Here is a 27,678-nt window from a genome sequence, read left to right as displayed (position 1 = left end):
GTGGAGTTGTATGGGCACAAATATCGGTCCAAATAAAACATAAACTCGAATTCTAACTATCATCTGCAGGATATGAGCAGGAGATCTTGTTTAGTGATCATTCTCTGAAAACCTATTGAATAATCTCTGAGGGTGAATACTTAGACCTTATAATAGTCGGAAACATTGTCAATCAATGTAAATAGATGCATGGAATCTTGCCATGCGAACCAAAGCCGTGCATGTTGAATAAAATGGAAAACAAATCTTGATTGATTGCAACCAGACGTATAAAAGCATTGTTGAAATATTGACTTTAGTCTGTCATTTCAAAATGCACGGATTCACAGCCAATGTTGAAATAAGACGTTATTAGTTGAAACATCGTAAAAGTATGATGCCCGAAGGATCTGACAAAAACCAATATATTTGCAGAACATGTATATATATACATATATATATATATATACAGCAAAACCTCGCCAAAAAAAGAAATACTGTTTTACTCCTTATTGCAAAGTAAATATAGACGCATACTGCATATTAGACACCGAATACATTTACATTCTATGAACGTTTCATTTTTACTTGTTGTCCAGGGTCTGATCCAAAAATAGTGATCATAATACTTAGAAAGTAGCAGATTTCCATCAAATATAATGACTTGTTAGTGATTACAATATTATTGTGACCAGTTTCTCGAGAATTTACCATTTAAATGTGAAAAGCGCCCTCACATAGCAGCCAGACGGAATTCTCGAAAAAGTAAAATTACAAAATATCCAAGAAACATTTTCGAAACTTGGGTTTACAATTTGATTACCCAGTTGCAAGAGTATTTATTTTGGAACATGTGTTTTAGGATGTAGTTACTATAATTGGGTTCAAATTTCAACTTCTTGGTGCAAAATCACCATTTTCCATCTTTATACGAACACTGATTTTTGACTAATTAAACACGGCAAAACATTAAGCTTTTAGAAACTACAAATGAATTAGAATCCCTTCACCTCTTTATCATATTTTCATATTTAGAGGAAAATTATGAGCGTTTGACTTAATTTCCCTCGCGTCGCGCTAATTCATTAATAACAGGATTGAATTTGGAGGATTTTCTATTTTCACAATAAGATGTATGGCTTAATTTCTTTATTCATGTATAAGTTTGGATCATTAGACAACATCCCAACAAAAACAAGATTGAATACCCATTTGTTACTATGACAACGACAAGTTTTATGCCACGATGGGACAGAAAAACAATGAAGTTCATGCATTTAATGCCAATATCTGTTGATTTATGTGATTAAAATTAATGATAGTCTGTGGTGCTACATTATGTTTGATTCTAGTTATATTTTCAGATGAACATTATCTAGTGATGCATAAGGACAGTTATAGGCCGGTATGTTTATGATAAACATAATTTCAAGCATTTTCATGACTACTTTGTTGTTCTCATGCTTGTACAGGGTGGACAAGACATGCTCATTAAAATTTGAATGGCTGGGTGATCTTTTTTTTGCGATTTCCTTTGACAGACCTTGTTATTGTCAAATAGATATACTCAGCCAACAACCTGTTGTTACAGGATGAACTTCTCATTTTCATATATGTGGCGTTGCCTTATATTGAATATTTATGGTAAAAATAAAATGAAGGTACCCCTAGTGCATCCATCACCCAAGTTTGATTTCCATAGTAGCAACATGTGTCGAGTTACGTGTGATAAGAGAGTCTTGCAAGATAAGAGAGTCTTGCAAGTAAACTTTAACGTATGACCTCAAATGACCTTTGACCTTATCCTGTGACCTCCAACGGCACCATAACATGAAGGTACCCCCAGTGCATCTATGATCCAAGTTAGGTTGTAATCCAAGCATCTTATGGGAAGTTATTTGTCAAAAGAGAGTCTTGCAGGTAAACTTTAACATAGAAAAGAGAGTCTTGCACATACTCTTTAAGATATGACCTCAAATGGCCTTTGACATCATCACATGACCTCCGACAACACCATAACATGAAGATACCCCTAGTGCTTCTATCACCCAAGTGTGGCTGCCATTGCTGTAACAGTTGCCAAGTTATGCATCATAAGAGAGTCTTGCAGGTAAACTTTAACATTTTTGACGGACGACGGACGGACGACGGACGGACGACCGACGACGGACGGACGCCATTTGGATCCCTTAGTCTCGTCTTCACATCCGGTGGGCGAGACAAAAAACTAACATTACAAGGGAGCAGCCAATGCGTAGGCCACGCAGCTCAAGAAACGGTCTCGTAGTATCACGCCGTCGATATACTGCTGAGTGAAGGTTTGCAGCCGCTCATTGAGGCGCACATACCTCACCTGCCTTACACCGATGATGTGGCCGTCGAAGATCTGGAGTTGTGTAGCTGCAGCATTGGCTTGCTCCTTCCTCAGTGCCACTATTAACTCCCAGATGTTTGGGTGAAATTTCCGGACCAAGCGGTTGAAGGCGTTGTGCCACCCTTCAACATCGTTGTTGGTTCTTCGTCTTTGTTGATGAACGTTCCACATGCGGATCGGAAATCTGCCTCCAATCCAGGTGTCTGCTTTCACAAGAACATGTAAAAATATGGAAAAAAATCAATTATGCTCCACATTTCATCATTCGGGTTACATACATTCAATTTTACTTCACGGTACTAAATATAATAGATATTCTGTGTCTCGTGAGGATGCCTGACACAAACTAAATAAGGCAATTTGAAAAACAAGGGTTACGTATATATTCATTTATTCATAATATGAATTAGAAAACATGCATGGATTTGTGAATTTGAAAATTCGTGACTTCATGAATAAATTACAATTATCTACTTATTTAGGGTGGCCCATTTAGAAAGCTTGGATCGCCTTGCTGTAAAATTTTGTCCCCCTTAACATGTATTAGGGGTTCAGAAAAGACTTGTGCAATAAATATCCTAAACGCTGAATTGTAAAGCATTCCCAATTTTGGCATTTTCGACGTTTTAGACATCCTAAACACGTCACGCGCGAAACGCGCCCGAGTCGGCAAAACTACCCTTTTCAATTTTCACTCGTTTTCTTGTTCCTTTTTTGGGGGTGCGTGTGTATTGCCCCCCCCCCTTTCCCGAATTCGATGATCTACCCCACATTTTCACAACATTTCTACATATTCACGATAAGCCAAGATAAAGTTTTTAGGGTGATCACATTGTGAAATCTAGTGTATTATATATTTCTTATGAAGACTTATATGAACCATTTTCATTACTTACCTTAGTAGAACATGATCGCGATGTCCTTTGAAGATCAATACAATGCAGGCAAACTCAGCATGCCGAGTTAGTAAACAAATATGAAGGAGGTTTTAGCAAAATATTAAAGTATTTGTTAGCGGGGATAATAATGAAGATTGCATGCATTCAGTAGCCTGTTGTTCAGATAATTAGATGATAATTAAAAATGGGAATTCCTTTTATATGAGCCTCTTCTGAATAGCATAATCATTAACCAAAAAAATTTAGCCACTCGGGGAAACATTGATATAAAAAAAAAAATACATAATGTGATGAGGTCATGGATGCAGTGGATGTGATTAGTGGTAGTAGAGTTTTGTTTCTCCCATTTTTCCTGTCTTCTGTTCATTAACCCTACATGAGCCATTGGTGGTTGAGACATATTTTCATTTACTCCCTAAAGGTAAGATGTGTTCAAAAAGGCTATCATGTCAAACTGAAATACTGTTAGATGCGCTAAACAATGAAATCACTCCTGCATATATACAATCCGCGCAAGACAATGGGCATAACAACTACTGTGTGACGTGCATAGGAAATTTGTCATGTTTATGATACGCATATATTACCTGTCAAAAAAAAAAAAAAGAATCAAAGGCCAAGGCGGGAGAATTTCAATTTCTTACGAAGGGGATAAGGGTTAAGAGGGGATGTATGAAGGTGTCCTTCAACACTGTTTTATAATAAAAAATAATAATAGGGCTTAACTGAAACCAAACTTTATCTTACATACAAGCAAGATTCTTGGGTTCCCTTTTTGCAAAGTTTACGAGATAAAACAGGGCACTTTTTTATTAATTGTTAGCTATTCAACGTGTTATGATAGGTCCAGTTTGAAGAAGTTAATTATGATCTGTAACTAAACATGATTCGTGCATTTAATTTGAAAACTGGTATATTATCTTACCTTGGAAGTAATTGATGAACTCGTTCATCCTTGGCACATCCGGGGCCTCTCCCGCCAGGGCTTGGACTGCAGGAATCACCTCCGCTTGGGGAAGAAACCCGGATGCCATCAGTTTTCTCACGAAGTTGCGGGTTTCAGGCTGTTCCGGGTTGTTGTACTGTCCCTGTAGTCCAAGCTCCTGCACCTTCCTATATACTGCCTGGCAGAAGTGGAAGAAGCAGCCCTTGTGTTCTGCCTATTAAAAAAAGAAGCAACATAAATTTGATGGGCAACTGGCATAAACGTGAGGTCCAGATTTTCTTTGTCCTTAGTCATCTAGGCCTACAAAGACAAACGCTGTTTATATATAGTCTTGCATCAAAATGTACACCTGCCAAGTTATGAAATAACAGTCTGTCGCCATTTGAATTTTGTTTTGTTTCATGAATTAGACAAAAAGGCTGATATTATCTCGATTACAATAAATTGTAATTTGTTACATTCACTTGATTTAATCATCCGTATTCGATTAAGAAATTTTAACCCTATCTTGTCCAACCCCCCCCCCCTCACTCGGCTTTTTTCCCGATAAGTCCGCAACGCGCGCATAGCACTCGCCGCGCGGTTTCATGAGTTTTTCCATATTGTTTCACGCAAATTTTGACGCCAAACTTGCGGTGTTCGGGTGTGCGGCTATTAAATTAAGTAGATTCGCTTATTTTCGCTCACTTTTGTGACTTTTGGTGCAAATCCAATGCAAATTGGAATTTTAGAAATAATTCACTTTTGATTATTGAATTTGATTTATGTTAGGTAGATAACGCTTGAAAAAGTAGCAGCAATAAATTTCAGTTAAAAAATAAATGTTTTGAAAAAATAGACATACATAAGAAATTAATATAATTGTAAAATAAGGCCTACATACGAAATAAATTTTGATATTTGAATTTTAAAAGCACAATTGTTGAGGATGTTAAAATGAATACATGTACCAATATTAGCACACTTAAAGCTTTAAATTATGATTTATAATGGAAATAAGATTTTCTGCATAAATAATCATAATTAATGCATATAAATATAACAATTATATAAATTCAATAATGCAAACTTGTACTTTACATCGCACTCTACCATCCTGGAAATTTTCGAGGCCATCGCGCTATCGGCAGCTGAGATCTGAGGTGGGGGCTGCTCACCCGCCAAAATAGCCCGGGCTATATAGGGTGGGGAAACGTGAAAAGGGAGACAAGGCCAGTGGCGGCACCAGGATTTTGAAAGTGGGGGGGGGGGGGGCGGGGGGAGCAAATGGGGGGCAAAAGAAAATGTTAGGGTGCACAATTTTTTGTTTACTTGCCCAGCCTCTCAAAAAGTCCCGCCAGTCGTGAAAATGGTCATAAGGGGGAGGATGAATGTGGGGGGCAAAGATTCTGTTTTTCACCCCGAAAATTTCTGGGGGGGGGGGGGAGCAACTGGGGGGCAAAGCTTCTGACTTGAGGGGGGGGGGGGCAAACGCCCACCATGCCCCCCCCCCCCCCCGTGCCGCCTGTGGACACGGCAACTTGCACAATCGGGTAAAACACTGTATTAGCCTTATATTTTGCTCGTGTACCGTACAAGCATCGGAAACGTACCATCTAAACGTTACAATAAATAATCCGACAATACCACAATGCCATCTTGCATGTACAGTACAGGAGTAATCATCTTAAGGCATCATAGGCTACACATGTATGCTTTTAAGTTGGCGGGAACATGAAATGTGATTGACAGTGTGGGCGTGTCTCCCCAGATTACTGATCGAAATTAGAAAGGTGTATACCACATCCGCAAGAATGACCCTGTGAAACCTACCCTAAACGCGGATGAAAGGATTTAATAATAAATAAAAGACACCGTAATCGGGTGAGTCCTATAATAAGACTTAGTCTAGTATCCCATACACTAAACAAGGTACGACAGACGGAGAAAACACAGTTTTCATGTAGAAAACTCAAACAAAAACAGGCAGAATCATACTTCAGAACATTCCCTAACATTTCCCAAGATTTTGGAAACAAATTACAGCATTGAAATTCACCTTGATACTACAGTGCAAACCCTCTTTACGTACACTGACAGTGGTGATTTAGATCACCTTTTTTCCCAAAATTTTGCTTGATATCCTCTTCGCGGAACACGCGTTTTATAATTATATATGGCATGTTACAACCGATGTCGCACCGAGGCATAATGTCACACCAAAACATAATGGGCGCTAGTGCACTTTGGTATCCATGTGGATAAAATGTATTCTGCATGCAGCTTAAAATTTGACTCAACTTTCAGAGAATATTCTTAAACTTCTTTCAAATTATTCACATAAATTTGAACCAGAATGAATGACGGGAAGAGATGATATTGGCTTGGAACTTCGACATTGTTGCTCTTTTTGACAATGCACAGTCTGTACGCTGTGACTGTTGTTAGAGAATATTCATCGGAAGTTTGGTAAAAACTTAACCGATATGCGTTGTTGTGACATTATGCATCGGTGCGACATTATCGGTTGTAACAGGGCCTACGTGCCCACCCATCACGAACACCCCTAGGACAACTATAGAATGACTCTTCCAGACAGAGTCTTTACGACGGGTTTGTTTCGCGAATGGAAAAACATCTCGTAATTGGAACAGTCATGCATCTATAGACATTGTCAATGGTGAGTTATCACACCGGGCCTGTTTATAAAGGGGTAAAAAATACTATCGAGGAGAGCGGTGCATGTAATCGTAGAGCGGAACATCCTATTCCTGAAAATGTTTGTGTCCATTCTTTCCGAACTGGAGGAAAATGTAATGTAATCCCTCCTTATTGAGTCTGATAGTGATGATATTAATCATAAACTGTTGTCCAATATACGTATATGATTATGATAAACCTAATTGTTTACTCTTTTATGATTATACATTACCCTTCATAATTCTACCACCACTACATCTACTACATCGATATGTTACATATTTCATTCTCTAAATGGAAGTTTAATAAGTCGTACAATTTCTCCCCTAACTAGTCAATTTTGAACGATTTTTTCCCTGTTAGTTATTGTGCTTAATGTTTACGCCCTTTAAGGTCAATTATATAAATTGCATACATGGTACCTGAGGGAATTCAGTGGCCACTGCTCTCTTCACCCCAATCTCAAAGTCAGACACTATCCTGGTTGGGTTCAGCACTAGTTGAAGCTGTGCAGCATGCTCTTTCAAGCGTCTGAACAAGTGCTCGTACATTTCGGTTGTCTTCCCTGTAAGAGTTAAAAGACATGAATTAAATATTTCTTATTGAAAATAAATAATTTGCATACACCTAAAGCATACTATTTTTTTTTTCTGGAGTGAATTCCTCGCCTGTTGCCGGCCTGCTGGAAAGACCACACAGTTCCACAGATACAGTCCACGACTCCACATTACCACATTGTGTGACTGTATATGGTATTTCCAGTATACATTAACTACTGTTGCAAAGCTAATACAAATTATAGTAATTTCAAGACATCTTATCGGGTAAAAAATTACCTCTATTTTCAAGTGAGAAAACTATTTAACCCTTGATTAAGCTGGAGGGTCCTCGTTAAAATATTTCATTCACCAGTAAATCTGGAAGGGGCGCAAATAGGCCTATGTAACAGTTTATGTAGAGTTGAAGGAAAAAATTCCAGATAATTATCTGAACTGCGTGGCTATTTTAAATAGGCTCGCCACATGATATATTCACGAAATTTAACAGAGATGTCTAAATTTCAACACCAATTGTGTTATCATATGAGAGCAGTTTAAAAGAAATCTTTTTCTTACTGAATATAAGACATTTTGAATATCTAAACGCGATTTGGACACCCTTTAATTCATTCTAGCAGGAATTAGGCTGCATTTGCTGTAGCAATTACTAATTCAGTAACACATAATGACTACTAACATACCAAATTTACAGGAACTGATATAAACGGATCCAGGATTTTCGAAAAGGGGGACGTGGACACTTGCCCAGCCTCTCTAAATGTCCTCCAAGTCCTGAAAACGCTGATGAGTGGGGGGGGGGGGGGACGGGGCGTGCAGATAAATAGGGCGCAGCCCCCCCCCCCCGGGATCCGTTACTGCTCTAAGAATCTTCATATCTAATTGGATAATGATATATGAGGCCGTATTTTCACTACATACAGTCATCCGTACTTGGTCACGTCACCTTTTACATAGTACCCTAATCGCCCTTAGTACCGCTAGCGCTAGGTAGGCCTACGTTTTGCTTCAAAGAGTCAGATGATATATGCATTGCGCAGGCGCCTCAAGGGGTTATCGATCGCCGGCTAGCCAAGTCGGTTTGTCGAGCAACGTCGGGCCTGGTTATCACTTGGATGGGAGACCTCCTTGAGCCTTGTTGCAGGCTTAAAAAAGTGACGTTTTGAGTTTTTGTTTGGTAAATACATGTGATATGGACTGATTTAAGAATGCATGGTTTAAAGTTGAAATTAAAGTCCCACGGACAAGCGCCCCCTGTTATAGCAGTTTTCAGAGCACCAGGGGATTATAATTTCAATAAACCAATCTAGAAGTGAATATTCCTTTATTGATACATTTCTCTCAATTGTTAAAGCAATCTTACAAGTGAAAGAATATGAAACTTCAAACAATCACAGCTTCCTTATATTCCATCAGATTCTCATCGAACTCACTGTTCTGTTTGCAAATTTTTACTCTTTTTATCACAATAACATAAACTTGTGAATGTCACAATCATTCTAAAATATTAAAGTTTCTAGTTGAATTATGAACTGAATAAAACGTAAACAAACAAAAATATTTCCGATTAGATATGGTGACCTTCATTGCAAACCAACCTGTTAGTAGAACATAGCAAAGAGGCAACTGCTTCTCCTCGAAGAAACCATGGATGGTGTACAGCTGGCTGAAAAGTCTAGGGGCGCAACTGAATGTACCATCCATGTACAATTCGTCGACCCTGCACATCATCCGCAGGTCTGCTTGAGCACAGAAGCAGACAATTCTGCCGTTTTCCAGTCTGTCATCAAACAGCAGGAAGGCTTGTCCATCGAGTGTCTCTGCCCACTCATTCTCAATGACAAAGTCATTTATATCTTGGGGCAGTCTAGGTAGATTTCTTTTTTCTTGCCCTGTAGGCACTTATAGCCACGGACCTACGGAAATATAAGTGTATAATAGTTCAATCATAGCAAGAGCTAAATGCAAAAAATATATCGATTTGCGAGTAAAGCTGCTGAAAAATATAGGTTTTTAAAAATGTGTTCTATATTTCATCATAACTTCAAAATATTACCATTTACTGTATGTAACGAGTGAGGTGACACTGATCGGGTCTTATTTTGCTATTATAAAGAGAAAATTAATAAGTTTTTGCATTAAAACTTTTCGTATGAGAAATTTGTGCATGCACAAAATTTTACGACGAACTCGCCGCACTACGACGTATACCAGCGCACAAAACACAAAACTCACTCCGAACTTATTTGAGGTATGCGTCAGCGTATTCGCCAAATTTTTCATACGTCCACATAAAATTGTCAAGGTGTGACTGCGCCTGTAGTTAAGCTCATGTTAACTAAAAGGAAACCAAAACCTTCTTACTGAGTTACGGATATAAGTTTTAAATATGACATTGTGAATGAATCAGGAAAATTAAACACAATTGAGCAAGGGAACTGGGAAGTTACATCCTTCTAAAATTTAACGATCACTATAGAGGGCAATAATTAATTTTAGGGACAAGTTGTGGACAGATTTACAATTACTTCGTATAAAAATTTAAATAAATTTATTTTTCTCTTGATCCACTTGTTTTCATGGTCCAACTCATAACATGTCAATTAAAACATTTCTGCATGCTATATCTTGATACACGAGAATGAAGATATCTCAATCGTGAGACTGAAAAAACAAGAAATTTCATTTCCAAAACATATATGTATGGAGAAGAGTGCCTATATTATAAAGAGAGAGTTGCGACATGAGTTTTCCAAACATGAACGAAATCTGGAAGCAAAATGGAGTTCAAATTCTTTCTTTTCAGAAATACAGGTTTTCATCGCTCATGGACAGAAAAAGTTACAGGATATTCGAAATTCTGGAAACAGAATGGCTTTCAAATCAACTTTTGTCGCAACTCTCTATGGATAGGGTGGCCCAAAAAGAACGCAACTCTTACGATCAGTGACTAAAAATGATAAAAAAAAAAAATCAAATCGTAGTCTACCGAATTGCGTGGACAATTCTTCTCCTACAAAATTACACTATTGATCATCGATTTCGATTAAAAAATTCAGATTTTTGGGCAAATTTTCATATTAGCATTCGCCTCCATTTTTAACATTTATTTTAGGATCCAGAATTTGCGGAAAGGGAGGGGCACATTTTTTCCTTGTCAATCCCCAATGAAAAGTCCCGCAAGTCCTGAAAAAAAAAAAAGTGATGAGCGGAGAGGGGACTCTGACAGTGTACATTATATCGTCGCAACAGTTTTCTTGTCACAAAGAAATTTTGAACATGATTATCTACGCACCTTTTGCCAACTTTTACAAACCCTGGCGAATTCCGAAGATCGCTAGGTTCGACGTTTAGTGAGATACCCAACGTTCGTAAGCATTCGCCGCTCAGTACGTGAGATACCCCCTTCACTTGCCCATATGGGGGCATAATCGTGATATAGTGCCCACGTCGGATATTTTGTTTTTCATCTATACCTCGTTTCCCTCACACTCTCTACTACCTCGCTCCCCTATTATGGTCGTGATACCGTATGTCCCCCAAAAAATTACAATCAGACTTTCTGCATTGATAATTGTCAAAACAATTAAAACAATCTGAATGTTATTTCAGGATATTAAACTATAACTCTTTATCTACATCTTGCAGAAAACCCCATTTAATTTGGTTCGGTGGTCACAGAGAAATGTGGATCTTTGTAAAGCATGTCGTAGGTTCATTTCTTCCAACTTTGGCACTTGAATGCTCTTGGCATCCATTATGAATGAACCTATTCAAGGAGTAAACACAATGGACAATGCGTCTCCTTACAAAACTTGGGAGGAAAGGGACTTCTGACACGCTTTACAAATATCCCCATTTCTTTGTGACCACTGAAGCAAATCGAATGGGGATTTCTGCAAGATGCAAGTAATAAGTTACAGTTGCATACCCTGAAATTGCATTTTCATTGGTTTCCTATTTTTAAAGTAATCGTTGCAGATATCCGATTGTAATTTTTCTGGTACATGCGGTATAGTACCCCCCCCCCCACACACACACACTCTATGGGAAGCTGCTTGCAAAATACACGGCAGTGGGGACTATTTCACGACCACAGGCAGTTTGAGGGTAGCTCTCTCTCTGTATCATACTCGTGATATAGTAAATATTTACAATAAAAAGAAGATAGTGAAGGAGGAGAACGAGAACCTAAACATCGAAGAATAAGAGAAAGTAGAAGAGGACGAAAAGAAAGGGAAAAAAAGATGGAAGAAGAAGAAAAACTAGGAGTGGATAGAGAACGTAAAGAAGAAGAAGAAGAAGAAGAAGAAGAAAGGAAAAAGGAAAAGAAAAACGACCCCCAACGAGGAGTAGGAGGAGAAGAAAATGAATGGGGTAAAGTAGAAGAAAAAGGAAGAGATGAGGAAGGAGAAGAAAAAAACAATAGAAAGAAAAATTCGGAGAACTTAAAAGAAGTGAAAAAAGAATAGGAGAGAGAGTAGAGGTAAAAGAAGAAAAGGAAGGAGGAGGAGGAGGAAGAGGTAGAATAAAAAGAAGAAGAAGAAGAAAAGGAAGAACTTAGTGGGAAAGGAAGTAGAAGAATAGAGGTAAAAGAAGAACAGGGAGAAGTAGAAGGAAGAGGAGGAGAAGAAGAATAATGATAATAAGGAAAAGAAAATCTCATTTATCTCACAAATGTTGCTGAAAAAAAAAATCAAAAGGTGGAAAAAAAATAAATGCATAAGAAATTCATGAAACAACAAAATAAACAAATTAATTTTGATACCAAATTTTTGGTTCAAGTACATTTGCTAAGAATGCCACAAAAACATGTAGACCAAAAATGAGCACTTACGGAGCTTCATTTACCGATTTAGATCAGAAAGTCTGATTTCTCACATAATTTTCATAATCAATCAAAATAAAATAAAAGAAGACTATTTTGGAAAATCTATATACGATCTTGTAGACTACATCGCACACTACCATTGTGCAAATATTTGCGGCGAACGCGCGATCCCCGGCCGAGATCTTAAAGATGGGGGCAGTCTTTCGAGCTACCAAAAATAGCCCAGTCTAGTAAGCTAGAAAAAAAAAATTAAAAAAGAAAAAGAAAAAACATGTAAAGTTCACACTGTCATATACTTAAACTTGATGCCAAATACAAAATTGTTTTCCAAAACAACCTTCTAGTCATGCACAAGTGATGACATTCTTTCTTGCATGAATGCGTGATTGTGGGTCATTTCTATTACCTTGAACCTATTACAATCTGACATATTTTGAATAGAAAGAACTTTGGCAAAACACACAAAGCAGAGCATGTATTTACAATATAATGATAATAGAAGTGCAGACTACCCCGTAGTGTGTGTTATATATGCGTTATCTATGTATAAAAATTTCTTTATAAATGTTTGTTCATAAATTATACTATACACGTACAGCCCTTGGCTTGAAGTAAATTGCACCCAACGTTGAGCATTTGGCCATAAAAAATTTAGCTATATAATGTGAAAAGATGAATACATTTCTACTTTACAGAGAACATTACTAACGTTCAACCTGAGTCAATTGGGCCATTGGTGCACTAATCGTGGAGTTGTATGGGCACAAATATCGGTCCAAATAAAACATAAACTCGAATTCTAACTATCATCTGCAGGATATGAGCAGGAGATCTTGTTTAGTGATCATTCTCTGAAAACCTATTGAATAATCTCTGAGGGTGAATACTTAGACCTTATAATAGTCGGAAACATTGTCAATCAATGTAAATAGATGCATGGAATCTTGCCATGCGAACCAAAGCCGTGCATGTTGAATAAAATGGAAAACAAATCTTGATTGATTGCAACCAGACGTATAAAAGCATTGTTGAAATATTGACTTTAGTCTGTCATTTCAAAATGCACGGATTCACAGCCAATGTTGAAACAAGACATGTTATTAGTTGAAACATCGTAAAAGTATGATGCCCGAAGGATCTGACAAAAACCAATATATTTGCAGAACATGTATATATATATATATATATATACAGCAAAACCTCGCCAAAAAAAGAAATACTGTTTTACTCCTTATTGCAAAGTAAATATAGACGCATACTGCATATTAGACACCGAATACATTTACATTCTATGAACGTTTCATTTTTACTTGTTGTCCAGGGTCTGATCCAAAAATAGTGATCATAATACTTAGAAAGTAGCAGATTTCCATCAAATATAATGACTTGTTAGTGATTACAATATTATTGTGACCAGTTTCTCGAGAATTTACCATTTAAATGTGAAAAGCGCCCTCACATAGCAACCAGACGGAATTCTCGAAAAAGTAAAATTACAAAATATCCAAGAAACATTTTCGAAACTTGGGTTTACAATTTGATTACCCAGTTGCAAGAGTATTTATTTTGGAACATGTGTTTTAGGATGTAGTTACTATAATTGGGTTCAAATTTCAACTTCTTGGTGCAAAATCACCATTTTCCATCTTTATACGAACACTGATTTTTGACTAATTAAACACGGTAAAACATTAAGCTTTTAGAAACTACAAATGAATTAGAATCCCTTCACCTCTTTATCATATTTTCATATTTAGAGGAAAATTATGAGCGTTTGACTTAATTTCCCTCGCGTCGCGCTAATTCATTAATAACAGGATTGAATTTGGAGGATTTTCTATTTTCACAATAAGATGTATGGCTTAATTTCTTTATTCATGTATAAGTTTGGATCATTAGACAACATCCCAACAAAAACAAGATTGAATACCCATTTGTTACTATGACAACGACAAGTTTTATGCCACGATGGGACAGAAAAACAATGAAGTTCATGCATTTAATGCCAATATCTGTTGATTTATGTGATTAAAATTAATGATAGTCTGTGGTGCTACATTATGTTTGATTCTAGTTATATTTTCAGATGAACATTATCTAGTGATGCATAAGGACAGTTATAGGCCGGTATGTTTATGATAAACATAATTTCAAGCATTTTCATGACTACTTTGTTGTTCTCATGCTTGTACAGGGTGGACAAGACATGCTCATTAAAATTTGAATGGCTGGGTGATCTTTTTTTTTTTTGCGATTTCCTTTGACAGACCTTGTTATTGTCAAATAGATATACTCAGCCAACAACCTGTTGTTACAGGATGAACTTCTCATTTTCATATATGTGGCGTTGCCTTATATTGAATATTTATTGTAAAAATAAAATGAAGGTACCCCCAGTGCATCCATCACCCAAGTTTGATTTCCATTGTAGCAACATGTGTCGAGTTACGTGTGATAAGAGAGTCTTGCAAGATAAGAGAGTCTTGCAAGTAAACTTTAACGTATGACCTCAAATGACCTTTGACCTTATCCTGTGACCTCCAACGGCACCATAACATGAAGGTACCCCCAGTGCATCTATGATCCAAGTTAGGTTGTAATCCAAGCATCTTATGGGAAGTTATTTGTCAAAAGAGAGTCTTGCAGGTAAACTTTAACATAGAAAAGAGAGTCTTGCACATACTCTTTAACATTTTTGACGGACGACGGACGGACGACGGACGGACGACCGACGACGGACGGACGCCATTTGGATCCCTTAGTCTCGTCTTCACATCCGGTGGGCGAGACAAAAAACTAACATTACAAGGGAGCAGCCAATGCGTAGGCCACGCAGCTCAAGAAACGGTCTCGTAGTATCACGCCGTCGATATACTGCTGAGTGAAGGTTTGCAGCCGCTCATTGAGGCGCACATACCTCACCTGCCTTACACCGATGATGTGGCCGGCGAAGATCTGGAGTTGTGTAGCTGCAGCATTGGCTTGCTCCTTCCTCAGTGCCACTATTAACTCCCAGATGTTTGGGTGAAATTTCCGGACCAAGCGGTTGAAGGCGTTGTGCCACCCTTCAACATCGTTGTTGGTTCTTCGTCTTTGTTGATGAACGTTCCACATGCGGATCGGAAATCTGCCTCCAATCCAGGTGTCTGCTTTCACAAGAACATGTAAAAATATGGAAAAAAATCAATTATGCTCCACATTTCATCATTCGGGTTACATACATTCAATTTTACTTCACGGTACTAAATATAATAGATATTCTGTGTCTCGTGAGGATGCCTGACACAAACTAAATAAGGCAATTTGAAAAACAAGGGTTACGTATATATTCATTTATTCATAATATGAATTAGAAAACATGCATGGATTTGTGAATTTGAAAATTCGTGACTTCATGAATAAATTACAATTATCTACTTATTTAGGGTGGCCCATTTAGAAAGCTTGGATCGCCTTGCTGTAAAATTTTGTCCCCCTTAACATGTATTAGGGGTTCAGAAAAGACTTGTGCAATAAATATCCTAAACGCTGAATTGTAAAGCATTCCCAATTTTGGCATTTTCGACGTTTTAGACATCCTAAACACGTCACGCGCGAAACGCGCCCGAGTCGGCAAAACTACCCTTTTCAATTTTCACTCGTTTTCTTTTTCCTTTTTGGGTGGTGCGTATGTATTGCCCCCCCCCCCTTTCCCGAATTCGATGATCTACCCCACATTTTCACAACATTTCTACATATTCACGATAAGCCAAGATAAAGTTTTTAGGGTGATCACATTGTGAAATCTAGTGTATTATATATTTCTTATGAAGACTTATATGAACCATTTTCATTACTTACCTTATTAGAACATGATCGCGATGTCCTTTGAAGATCAATACAATGCAGGCAAACTCAGCATGCCGAGTTAGTAAACAAATATGAAGGAGGTTTTAGCAAAATATTAAAGTATTTGTTAGCGGGGATAATAATGAAGATTGCATGCATTCAGTAGCCTGTTGTTCAGATAATTAGATGATAATTAAAAATGGGAATTCCTTTTATATGAGCCTCTTCTGAATAGCATAATCATTAACCAAAAAAATTTAGCCACTCGGGGAAACATTGATATAAAAAAAAAAAAATACATAATGTGATGAGGTCATGGATGCAGTGGATGTGATTAGTGGTAGTAGAGTTTTGTTTCTCCCATTTTTCCTGTCTTCTGTTCATTAACCCTACATGAGCCATTGGGTGGTTGAGACATATTTTCATTTACTCCCTAAAGGTAAGATGTGTTCAAAAAGGCTATCATGTCAAACTGAAATACTGTTAGATTCGCTAAACAATGAAATCACTCCTGCATATATACAATCCGCGCAAGACAATGGGCATAACAACTACTGTGTGACGTGTATAGGAAATTTGTCATGTTTATGATACGCATATATTACCTGTCAAAAAAAAAAAAAAAAGAATCAAAGGCCAAGGCGGGAGAATTTCGATTTGTTATGAAGGGGATAAGGGTTAAGAGGGGATGTGTGAAGGTGTCCTTCAACACTGTTTTATAATAAAAAATAATAATAGGGCTTAACTGAAACCAAACTTTATCTTACATACAAGCAAGATTCTTGGGTTCCCTTTTTGCAAAGTTTACAAGATAAAACAGGGCACTTTTTTATTAATTGTTAGCTATTCAACGTGTTATGATAGGTCCAGTTTGAAGAAGTTAATTATGATCTGTAACTAAACATGATTCGTGCATTTAATTTGAAAACTGGTATATTATCTTACCTTGGAAGTAATTGATGAACTCGTTCATCCTTGGCACATCCGGGGCCTCTCCCGCCAGGGCTTGGACTGCAGGAATCACCTCCGCTTGGGGAAGAAACCCGGATGCCATCAGTTTTCTCACGAAGTTGCGGGTTTCAGGCTGTTCCGGGTTGTTGTACTGTCCCTGTAGTCCAAGCTCCTGCACCTTCCTATATACTGCCTGGCAGAAGTGGAAGAAGCAGCCCTTGTGTTCTGCCTATTAAAAAAGAAGCAACATAAATTTGATGGGCAAATGGCATAAACGTGAGGTCCAGATTTTCTTTGTCCTTAGTCATCTAGGCCTACAAAGACAAACGCTGTTTATATATAGTTTTGCATCAAAATGTACACCTGGCAAGTTATGAAATAACAGTCTGTCGCCATTTGAATTTTGTTTTGTTTCATGAATTAGACAAAAAGGCTGATATTATCTCGATTACAATAAATTGTAATTTGTTACATTCACTTGATTTAATCATCCGTATTCGATTAAGAAATTTTAACCCTATCTTGTCCAACCCCCCCCCCCCTCACTCGGCTTTTTTCCCGATAAGTCCGCAACGCGCGCATAGCACTCGCCGCGCGGTTTCATGAGTTTTTCCATATTGTTTCACGCAAATTTTGACGCCAAACTTGCGGTGTTCGGGTGTGCGGCTATTAAATTAAGTAGATTCGCTTATTTTCGCTCACTTTTGTGACTTTTGGTGCAAATCCAATGCAAATTGGAATTTTAGAAATAATTCACTTTTGATTATTGAATTTGATTTATGTTAGGTAGATAATGCTTGAAAAAGTAGCAGCAACAAATTTCAGTTAAAAAATAAATGTTTTGAAAAAATAGACATACATAAGAAATTAATATAATTGTAAAATAAGGCCTACATACGAAATAAATTTTGATATTTGAATTTTTAAAGCACAATTGTTGAGGATGTTAAAATGAATACATGTACCAATATTAGCACACTTGAAGCTTTAAATTATGATTTATAATGGAAATAAGATTTTCTGCATAAATAATCATAATTAATGCATATAAATATAACAATTATATAAATTCAATAATGCAAACTTGTACTTTACATCGCACTCTACCATCCTGGAAATTTTCGAGGCCATCGCGCTATCGGCAGCTGAGATCTGAGGTGGGGGCTGCTCACCCGCCAAAATAGCCCGGGCTATATAGGGTGGGGAAACGTGAAAAGGGAGACACGGCCAGTGGCGGCACCAGGATTTTGAAAGTTGGGGGGGGGGGGGGCGGGGGAGCAAATGGGGGGCAAAAGAAAATGTTAGGGTGCACAATTTTTTGTTTACTTGCCCAGCCTCTCAAAAAGTCCCGCCAGTCGTGAAAATGGTCATAAGGGGGAGGATGAATGTGGGGGGCAAAGATTCTGTTTTTCACCCCGAAAATTTGTGGGGGGGGGAGCAACTGGGGGGCAAAGCTTCTGACTTGGGGGGGGGGGGGGGACAAACGCCCACCATGCCCCCCCCCCCCCCGTGCCGCCTGTGGACACGGCAACTTGCACAATCGGGTAAAACACTGTATTAGCCTTAATTTGCTCATGTACCGTACAAGCATCGGAAACGTACCATCTAAACGTTACAATAAATAATGCGACAATACCACAATGCCATCTTGCATGTACAGTACAGGAGTAATCATCTTAAGGCATCATAGGCTACACATGTATGCTTTTAAGTTGGCGGGAACATGAAATGTGATTGACAGTGTGGGCGTGTCTCCCCAGATTACTGATCGAAATTAGAAAGGTGTATACCACATCCGCAAGAATGACCCTGTGAAACCTACCCTAAACGCGGATGAAAGGATTTAATAATAAATAAAAGACACCGTAATCGGGTGAGTCCTATAATAAGACTTAGTCTAGTATCCCATACACTAAACAAGGTACGACAGACGGAGAAAACACAGTTTTCATGTAGAAAACTCAAACAAAAACAGGCAGAATCATACTTCAGAACATTCCCTAACATTTCCCAAGATTTTGGGAACAAATTACAGCATTGAAATTCACCTTGATACTACAGTGCAAACCCTCTTCACGTACACTGACAGTGGTGATTTAGATCACCTTTTTTTCCCAAAATTTTGCTTGATATCCTCTTCGCGGAACACGCGTTTTATAATTATATATGGCATGTTACAACCGATGTCGCACCGAGGCATAATGTCACACCAAAACATAATGGGCGCTAGTGCACTTTGGTATCCATGTGGATAAAATGTATTCTGCATGCAGCTTAAAATTTGACTCAACTTTCAGAGAATATTCTTAAAATTCTTTCAAATTATTCACATAAATTTGAACCAGAATGAATGACGGGAAGAGATGATGTTGGCTTGGAACTTCGACATTGTTGCTCTTTTTGACAATGCACAGTCTGTACGCTGTGACTGTTGTTAGAGAATATTCATCGGAAGTTTGGTAAAAACTTAACCGATATGCGTTGTTGTGACATTATGCATCGGTGCGACATTATCGGTTGTAACAGGGCCTACGTGCCCACCCATCACGAACACCCCTAGGACAACTATAGAATGACTCTTCCAGACAGAGTCTTTACGACGGGTTTGTTTCGCGAATGGAAAAATATCTCGTAATTGGAACAGTCATGCATCTATAGACATTGTCAATGGTGAGTTATCACACCGGGCCTGTTTATAAAGGGGTGAAAAATACTATCGAGGAGAGCGGTGCATGTAATCGTAGAGCGGAACATCCTATTCCTGAAAATGTTTGTGTCCATTCTTTCCGAACTGGAGGAAAATGTAATGTAATCCCTCCTTATTGAGTCTGATAGTGATGATATTAATCATAAACTGTTGTCCAATATACGTATATGATTATGATAAACTTAATTGTTTATTCTTTTATGATTATACATTACCCTTCATAATTCTACCACCACTACATCTACTACATCGATATGTTACATATTTCATTCTCTAAATGGAAGTTTAATAAGTCGTACAATTTCTCCCCTAACTAGTCAATTTTGAACGATTTTTTCCCTGTTAGTTATTGTGCTTAATGTTTACGCCCTTTAAGGTCAATTATATAAATTGCATACATGGTACCTGAGGGAATTGAATGGCCACTGCTCTCTTCACCCCAATCTCAAAGTCAGACACTATCCTGGTTGGGTTCAGCACTAGTTGAAGCTGTGCAGCATGCTCTTTCAAGCGTCTGAACAAGTGCTCGTACATTTCGGTTGTCTTCCCTGTAAGAGTTAAAAGACATGAATTAAATATTTCTTATTGAAAATAAATAATTTGCATACACCTAAAGCATACTATTTTTTTGTCTGGAGTGAATTCCTCGCCTGTTGCCGGCCTGCTGGAAAGACCACACAGTTCCACAGATACAGTCCACGACTCCACGGTACCACATTGTGTGACTGTATGGTATTTCCAGTATACATTAACTACTGTTGCAAAGCTAATACAAATTATAGTAATTTCAAGGCATCTTATCGGGTAAAAAATTACCTCTATTTTCAAGTGAGAAAACTATTTAACCCTTGATTAAGCTGGAGGGTCCTCGTTAAAATATTTCATTCACCAGTAAATCTGGAAGGGGCGCAAATAGGCCTATGTAACAGTTTATGTAGAGTTGAAGGAAAAAATTCCAGATAATTATCTGAACTGCGTGGCTATTTTAAATAGGCTCGCCACATGATATATTCACGAAATTTAACAGAGATGTCTAAATTTCAACACCAATTGTGTTATCATATGAGAGCAGTTTAAAAGAAATCTTTTTCTTACTGAATATAAGACATTTTGAATACCTAAACGCGATTTGGACACCCTTTAATTCATTCTAGCAGGAATTAGGCTGCATTTGCTGTAGCAATTACTAATTCAGTAACACATATTGACTACTAACATACCAAATTTACAGGAACTGATATAAACGGATCCAGGATTTTCGAAAAGGGGGACGTGGACACTTGCCCAGCCTCTCTAAATGTCCTCCAAGTCCTGAAAACGCTGATGAGTGGGGGGGGGGGGGGACGGGGCGTTACTGCTCTAAGAATCTTCATATCTAATTGGATAATGATATATGAGGCCGTATTTTCACTACATACAGTCATCCGTACTTGGTCACGTCACCTTTTACATAGTACCCTAATCGCCCTTAGTACCGCTAGCGCTAGGTAGGCCTACGTTTTGCTTCAAAGAGTCAGATGATATATGCATTGCGCAGGCGCCTCAAGGGGTTATCGATCGCCGGCTAGCCAAGTCGGTTTGTCGAGCAACGTCGGGCCTGGTTATCACTTGGATGGGAGACCTCCTTGAGCCTTGTTGCAGGCTTAAAAAAGTGACGTTTTGAGTTTTTGTTTGGTAAATACATGTGATATGGACTGATTTAAGAATGCATGGTTTAAAGTTGAAATTAAAGTCCCACGGACGAGCGCCCCCTGTTATAGCAGTTTTCAGAGCACCAGGGGATTATAATTTCAATAAACCAATCTAGAAGTGAATATTCCTTTATTGATACATTTCTCTCAATTGTTAAAGCAATCTTACATGTGAAAGAATATGAAACTTCAAACAATCACAGCTTCCTTATATTCCATCAGATTCTCATCGAACTCACTGTTCTGTTTGCAAATTTTTACTCTTTTTATCACAATAAAATAAACATGTGAATGTCACAATCATTCTAAAATATTAAAGTTTCTAGTTGAATTATGAACTGAATAAAACGTAACCAAACAAAAATATTTCCGATTAGATATGGTGACCTTCATTGCAAACCAACCTGTTAGTAGAACATAGCAAAGAGGCAACTGCTTCTCCTCGAAGAAACCATGGATGGTGTACAGCTGGCTGAAAAGTCTAGGGGCGCAACTGAATGTACCATCCAAGTACAATTCGTCGATCCTGCACATCATCCGCAGGTCTGCTTGAGCACAGAAGCAGACAATTCTGCCGTTTTCCAGTCTGTCATCAAACAGCAGGAAGTCTTGTCCATCGAGTGTCTCTGCCCACTCATTCTCAATGACAAAGTCATTTATATCTTGGGGCAGTCTAGGTAGATTTCTTTTTCTTGCCCTGTAGGCACTTATAGCCACGGACCTACGGAAATATAAGTGTATAATAGTTCAATCATAGCAAGAGCTAAATGCAAAAAATATATCGATTTGCGAGTAAAGCTGCTGAAAAATATAGGTTTTTAAAAATGTGTTCTATATTTCATCATAACTTCAAAATATTACCATTTACTGTATGTAACGAGTGAGGTGACACTGATCGGGTCTTATTTTGCTATTATAAAGAGAAAATTAATAAGTTTTTGCATTAAAACTTTTCGTATGAGAAATTTGTGCATGCACAAAATTTTACAACGAACTCGCCGCACTACGACGTATACCAGCGCACAAAACACAAAACTCACTCCGAACTTATTTGAGGTATGCGTCAGCGTATTCGCCAAATTTTTCATACGTCCACATAAAATTGTCAAGGTGTGACTGCGCCTGTAGTTAAGCTCATGTTAACTAAAAGGAAACCAAAACCTTCTTACTGAGTTACGGATATAAGTTTTAAATATGACATTGTGAATGAATCAGGAAAATTAAACACAATTGAGCAAGGGAACTGGGAAGTTACATCCTTCTAAAATTTAACGATCACTATAGAGGGCAATAATTAATTTTAGGGACAAGTTGTGGACAGATCTACAATTACTTGGTATAAAAATTTAAATAAATTCATTTTTCTCTTGATCCACTTGTTTTCATGGTCCAACTCATAACATGTCAATTAAAACATTTCTGCATGCTATATCTTGATACACGAGAATGAAGATATCTCAATCGTGAGACTGAAAAAACAAGAAATTTCATTTCCAAAACATATATGTATGGAGAAGAGTGCCTATATTATATAGAGAGAGTTGCGACATGAGTTTTCCAAACATGAACGAAATCTGGAAGCAAAATGGAGTTGAAATTCTTTCTTTTCAGAAATACAGGTTTTCATCGCTCATGGACAGAAAAAGTTACAGGATATTCGAAATTCTGGAAACAGAATGGCTTTCAAATCAACTTTTGTCGCAACTCTCTATGGATAGGGTGGCCCCAAAAGAACGCAACTCTTACGATCAGTGATTAAAAATGATAAAAAAAAAAATCAAATCGTAGTCTACCGAATTGCGTGGACAATTCTTCTCCTACAAAATTACACTATTGATCATCGATTTCGATTAAAAAATTCAGATTTTTGGGGAAATTTTCATATTAGCATTCGCCTCCATTTTTAACATTTATTTTAGGATCCAGAATTTGCGGAAAGGGAGGGGCACATTTTTTCCTTGTCAATCCCCTATGAAAAGTCCCGCAAGTCCTGAAAAAAAAAAAAAGTGATGAGCGGGAGGGGACTCTGACAGTGTACATTATATCGTCGCAACAGTTTTCTTGTCACAAAGAAATTTTGAACATGATTATCTACGCACCTTTTGCCAACTTTTACAAACCCTGGCGAATTCCGAAGATCGCTAGGTTCGACGTTAAAGGGAAGGTAAACCCAAAGAGCAATGTGGATTGAGTGAAAGCAGCAACATTAGTAGAACACATCAGTGAAAGTTTGAGAAAAATCGGACAATCAATGCAAAAGTTATGAATTTTTAAAGTTTTGGTGTTGGAACCGCTGGATTAGGAGACTACTAGAGGATATGACGTATGAGTGGACAACAATACAAAGAAAATATAAAGGATATTCAACAAAAATTCACTTTTCTAGAATTATGAAAGAGCAGTGGACCAACCGCTTTCAGAAAGCAGGGGGAATAATTGCTAACCTTAACATATGTCAATATCAAGTTGATGGAATTTGTAATTTTCATGAAAAATGGATTTTTGTAGTATTTTCTTTATATTTTCTTAATATTGTAGTCCACTCATACGACATAACCTCTAGTAGTCTCCTCATCCAGCGGTTCCAACACCAAAACTTTAAAAATTCATAACTTTTGCATCGATTGTCCGATTTTCTTCAAACTTTCACTGATGTGTTCTACTTATGTTGCTGCTTTCACTCAATCCACATTGTTCTTGGGGTTTATCTTCCCTTTAAGTGAGATACCCAACGTTCGTAAGCATTCGCCGCTCAGTACGTGAGATACCCCCTTCACTTGCCCATATGGGGGCATAATCGTGATATAGTGCCCACGTCGGATATTTTGTTTTTCATCTATACCTCGTTTCCCTCACACTCTCTACTACCTCGCTCCCCTATTATGGTCGTGATACCGTATGTCCCCCAAAAAATTACAATCAGACTTTCTGCATTGATAATTGTCAAAACAATTAAAACAATCTGAATGTTATTTCAGGATATTAAACTATAACTCTTTATCTACATCTTGCAGAAAACCCCATTTAATTTGGTTCGGTGGTCACAGAGAAATGTGGATCTTTGTAAAGCATGTCGTAGGTTCATTTCTTCCAACTTTGGCACTTGAATGCTCTTGGCATCCATTATGAATGAACCTATTCAAGGAGTAAACACAATGGACAATGCGTCTCCTTACAAAACTTGGGAGGAAAGGGACTTCTGACACGCTTTACAAATATCCCCATTTCTTTGTGACCACTGAAGCAAATCGAATGGGGATTTCTGCAAGATGCAAGTAATAAGTTACAGTTGCATACCCTGAAATTGCATTTTCATTGGTTTCCTATTTTTAAAGTAATCGTTGCAGATATCCGATTGTAATTTTTCTGGTACATGCGGTATAGTACCCCCCCCCCCCACACACACACTCTATGGGAAGCTGCTTGCAAAATACACGGCAGTGGGGACTATTTCACGACCACAGGCAGTTTGAGGGTAGCTCTCTCTCTGTATCATACTCGTGATATAGTAAATATTTACAATAAAAAGAAGATAGTGAAGGAGGAGAACGAGAACCTAAACATCGAAGAATAAGAGAAAGTAGAAGAGGACGAAAAGAAAGGGAAAAAAAGATGGAAGAAGAAGAAAAACTAGGAGTGGATAGAGAACGTAAAGAAGAAGAAGAAGAAGAAGAAGAAGAAGAAGAAGAAAGGAAAAAGGAAAAGAAAAACGACCCCCAACGAGGAGTAGGAGGAGAAGAAAATGAATGGGGTAAAGTAGAAGAAGAAAAAGGAAGAGATGAGGAAGGAGAAGAAAAAACAATAGAAAGAAAAATTCGGAGAACTTAAAAGAAGTGAAAAAAGAATAGGAGAGAGAGTAGAGGTAAAAGAAGAAAAGGAAGGAGGAGGAGGAAGAGGTAGAATAAAAAGAAGAAGAAGAAAAGGAAGTAGAAGAATAAAGGTAAAAGAAGAACAGGGAGAAATAGAAGGAAGAGGAGGAGAAGAAGAATAATGATAATAAGGAAAAGAAAATCTCATTTATAGAAGAAGGAGAAGTAGTAGAAGGAGGAGACGGAGTAGATGTGAACACAAAGAACGGGGAGAAGTAGAAGGAAATATAGGAAGAGGAAGAGAAGAGGAAGAAGATGATGATAATGAAGCTAGAAGAATGAGAATATGAAAGAGAAGAGGAGGAATGCATAAGGAGGAGGAGAAGAGGCAGAAGATGAATGAGAATGAGAAGATAAAGAAGAAGAAAATGAACGAGGTGAAAGAGAAAAGATGAAGGAGAAGGTAATGAATGTAGAGGAGGAAGAGAAGAAAAGATAGAAGACGAAGGAGAAGAAAATGAATGAGGAGGATGAAGAGAAGAAGAGAAGATGAAGGAGGGGAAGAAGAACATTCCCGATGTTTCACACAGAAGAGTGGCAGAAGCTCGTAGGCCCAGCTTCTTCTGAATGCGTGTATAGTTAGTACAGTATTGGTCAATATGTGGGCGTGGGGAAGGTGTGTCTTGGAATGGCGTCTGTGATTCGCTGGATCTGACTACGCGGGCCTGGCGAGCAACCTCCATGCAGACCGAGGCACGTGTTGCGCCAAAATAAGAGTTGATTGAGGGCACGGAGCTCTCTCCCTGTCATTTTTGGCGGTACTGTGTAATCATGGGTTTATGGGCTATCCGCGAGGTAGTTGGCCCAGAGAGTGTGAAGGAAACAAGGTAGGTGGAATTAGTCCCCACCGGAAAAAAAAAAAATATATCAGAAGTGGGGACTATTTCAAGTTACTGCCCATATCATCTCTTGACCACAGGAATTTGATCTAAGATCGCACCAGAAATAAAATGTTCATACCTCTGGCTCACGTTGCAGCCTACAGCCATAGTTTTTTATTGAATAATTTGTTCGTGGAAATTATTGCAGCGATGCTTGTGCTTAATGGTCACTTTGCACGTAAATGGCGTGTAGATTAGCAAAATAAATCTTCTCATGTGGATTAGAATAAGGTGCGTAATTGCAAGAGAAAAAGAGAGATTAGCAGTATGTAGAGAAGTGTGCAGCGTGGAGATGAGGGAGAGATGAAGTTCTGGGGGATTTTAGAGCCCGCAAATGTCCAAATCTCCCACTAATGTCAAAATTCCATTAAGTATCATTACACTTCAACCGCAAATGTCATAATTCATTGCTTGCAATATAATAATGAAAAATAATGACTAAAGTCACATGAAATACATTGAAATCTTATGAAATTGGATGGAAAGAAATAACCTGAACTAAAATTAGATAAAGATAGAGTAACAAAGTATTATCATGATGAAATAGGACGATTTTTTTTTTCTTTCTGAATCCATTTTGACATTGTAGGAGATTTTGCACATTTGCGGGCTTTACAGGGATGCTGTGCCTCGGCCTATGTGTTGTTGTTTTTTTCCAACCAATGTGTGCATTAGGGTAATCTCATTTTCAAGAGGGGGGGGGGGGGTCTACTCACGGAATTTCGGGGTATTATGTCTATCCTTGTTTATGATCTTTTTAATCTTCTGAGCTTTCCGGCGTGGTGCTAGAAATTTTATTTTTCAATTATTCAGCATTTATTTATATCGTAAGACGGATAATTTAACCTTTAAATACATCCCTTTAAAACATGACCAAATCATTTGAAAACTGATTTATGTGTTTATTGCCCCTCATTATAACAACAGGTTGACACATGTAGACATGTAGCTCCAGTGGAGTCCCTTGGTGATAACCCATTCTAGGAATCAGTCCCCAACCCACTGGATGTTGATGTAACTGGACAGTACAGGAAATTTATATTCACACCCAAAATGACCCAAGTAGTGCATTCTTAGGGTGGCTACAAACATCCTCCCCTTTACAACGAAAAGTTCTAACCTCCTCCAGTTAACTATGGTCATAACTGTCCCATATTAATTAATGTTTATTCATTCCCCTCTTTAGTATTCTTTGTTTTATGATAATGTTAATGTTTTATTCAGTCCCGAATTACAGGGTTGGGAAAAAATCGTGATTTTTCGTAAAAAATAAAAAAAAACGATTTTTTTTTTTTTTTTTTTTACTTTAAATCATGATTTTTTTTTGTTTATTTAAATCGATTTTTTTTTTCATCGCGAGACATGAAATATATTTGGAACTCATAAGAACATGAAACAAAGCCTAACTGCCCAAAGTTTCAATAGGAGTGTATTTCAACTGTGTTCATGTTTAAATTTATATTTTTTTGTGATAAGTTATATGAAA

General features: G+C 37.8%; 2 protein-coding genes across 2 annotated transcripts; both read right to left on the bottom strand.

Moving 5' to 3' along the window:
- Positions 1 to 2,212: 2,212 nt before the first annotated feature.
- On the bottom strand, positions 2,213 to 10,853 carry LOC140239132 (uncharacterized). Its single transcript, XM_072319017.1, has 5 exons — positions 10,850 to 10,853; positions 9,033 to 9,326; positions 7,300 to 7,442; positions 4,178 to 4,412; positions 2,213 to 2,556 (listed from the first exon to the last, which is right to left on the bottom strand). The coding sequence occupies exons 1-5, from the start codon at positions 10,851 to 10,853 to the stop codon at positions 2,213 to 2,215; spliced, it is 1,020 nt and encodes a 339-aa protein (XP_072175118.1).
- Positions 10,854 to 15,067: 4,214 nt separating this feature from the next.
- On the bottom strand, positions 15,068 to 26,300 carry LOC140239131 (uncharacterized). The gene is made up of 5 exons (XM_072319016.1): positions 26,272 to 26,300; positions 21,847 to 22,163; positions 20,157 to 20,299; positions 17,039 to 17,273; positions 15,068 to 15,411 (listed from the first exon to the last, which is right to left on the bottom strand). Exons 1-5 carry the CDS (start codon positions 26,298 to 26,300, stop codon positions 15,068 to 15,070), a joined length of 1,068 nt encoding a protein of 355 aa, XP_072175117.1.
- Positions 26,301 to 27,678: the final 1,378 nt, after the last annotated feature.

This window comes from Diadema setosum, chromosome 15, assembly GCF_964275005.1.
Source record: "Diadema setosum chromosome 15, eeDiaSeto1, whole genome shotgun sequence".
Lineage (NCBI taxonomy): Eukaryota > Metazoa > Echinodermata > Echinoidea > Diadematoida > Diadematidae > Diadema > Diadema setosum.
The sequence above is the reverse complement of the archived record's forward strand: the minus strand, read 5'-3'. Positions and strand labels throughout refer to the sequence as shown.

Coding starts and splice junctions, on each gene's coding strand:
- LOC140239132 (XM_072319017.1), bottom strand. Junction 7,443..9,032: donor TTGCTATGTTCTACTAACAG/GTTGGTTTGCAA, acceptor TAACTCTTACAG/GGAAGACAACCGAAATGTAC. Junction 4,413..7,299: donor TGGCCACTGAATTCCCTCAG/GTACCATGTATG, acceptor TTTTTTTAATAG/GCAGAACACAAGGGCTGCTT.
- LOC140239131 (XM_072319016.1), bottom strand. CDS start 26,300: ATGGCTGTAGGCTGCAACGTGAGCCAGAG. Junction 22,164..26,271: donor GGCTGCAACGTGAGCCAGAG/GTATGAACATTT, acceptor ATATTTCCGTAG/GTCCGTGGCTATAAGTGCCT. Junction 15,412..17,038: donor GTTCATCAATTACTTCCAAG/GTAAGATAATAT, acceptor TTGTGAAAGCAG/ACACCTGGATTGGAGGCAGA.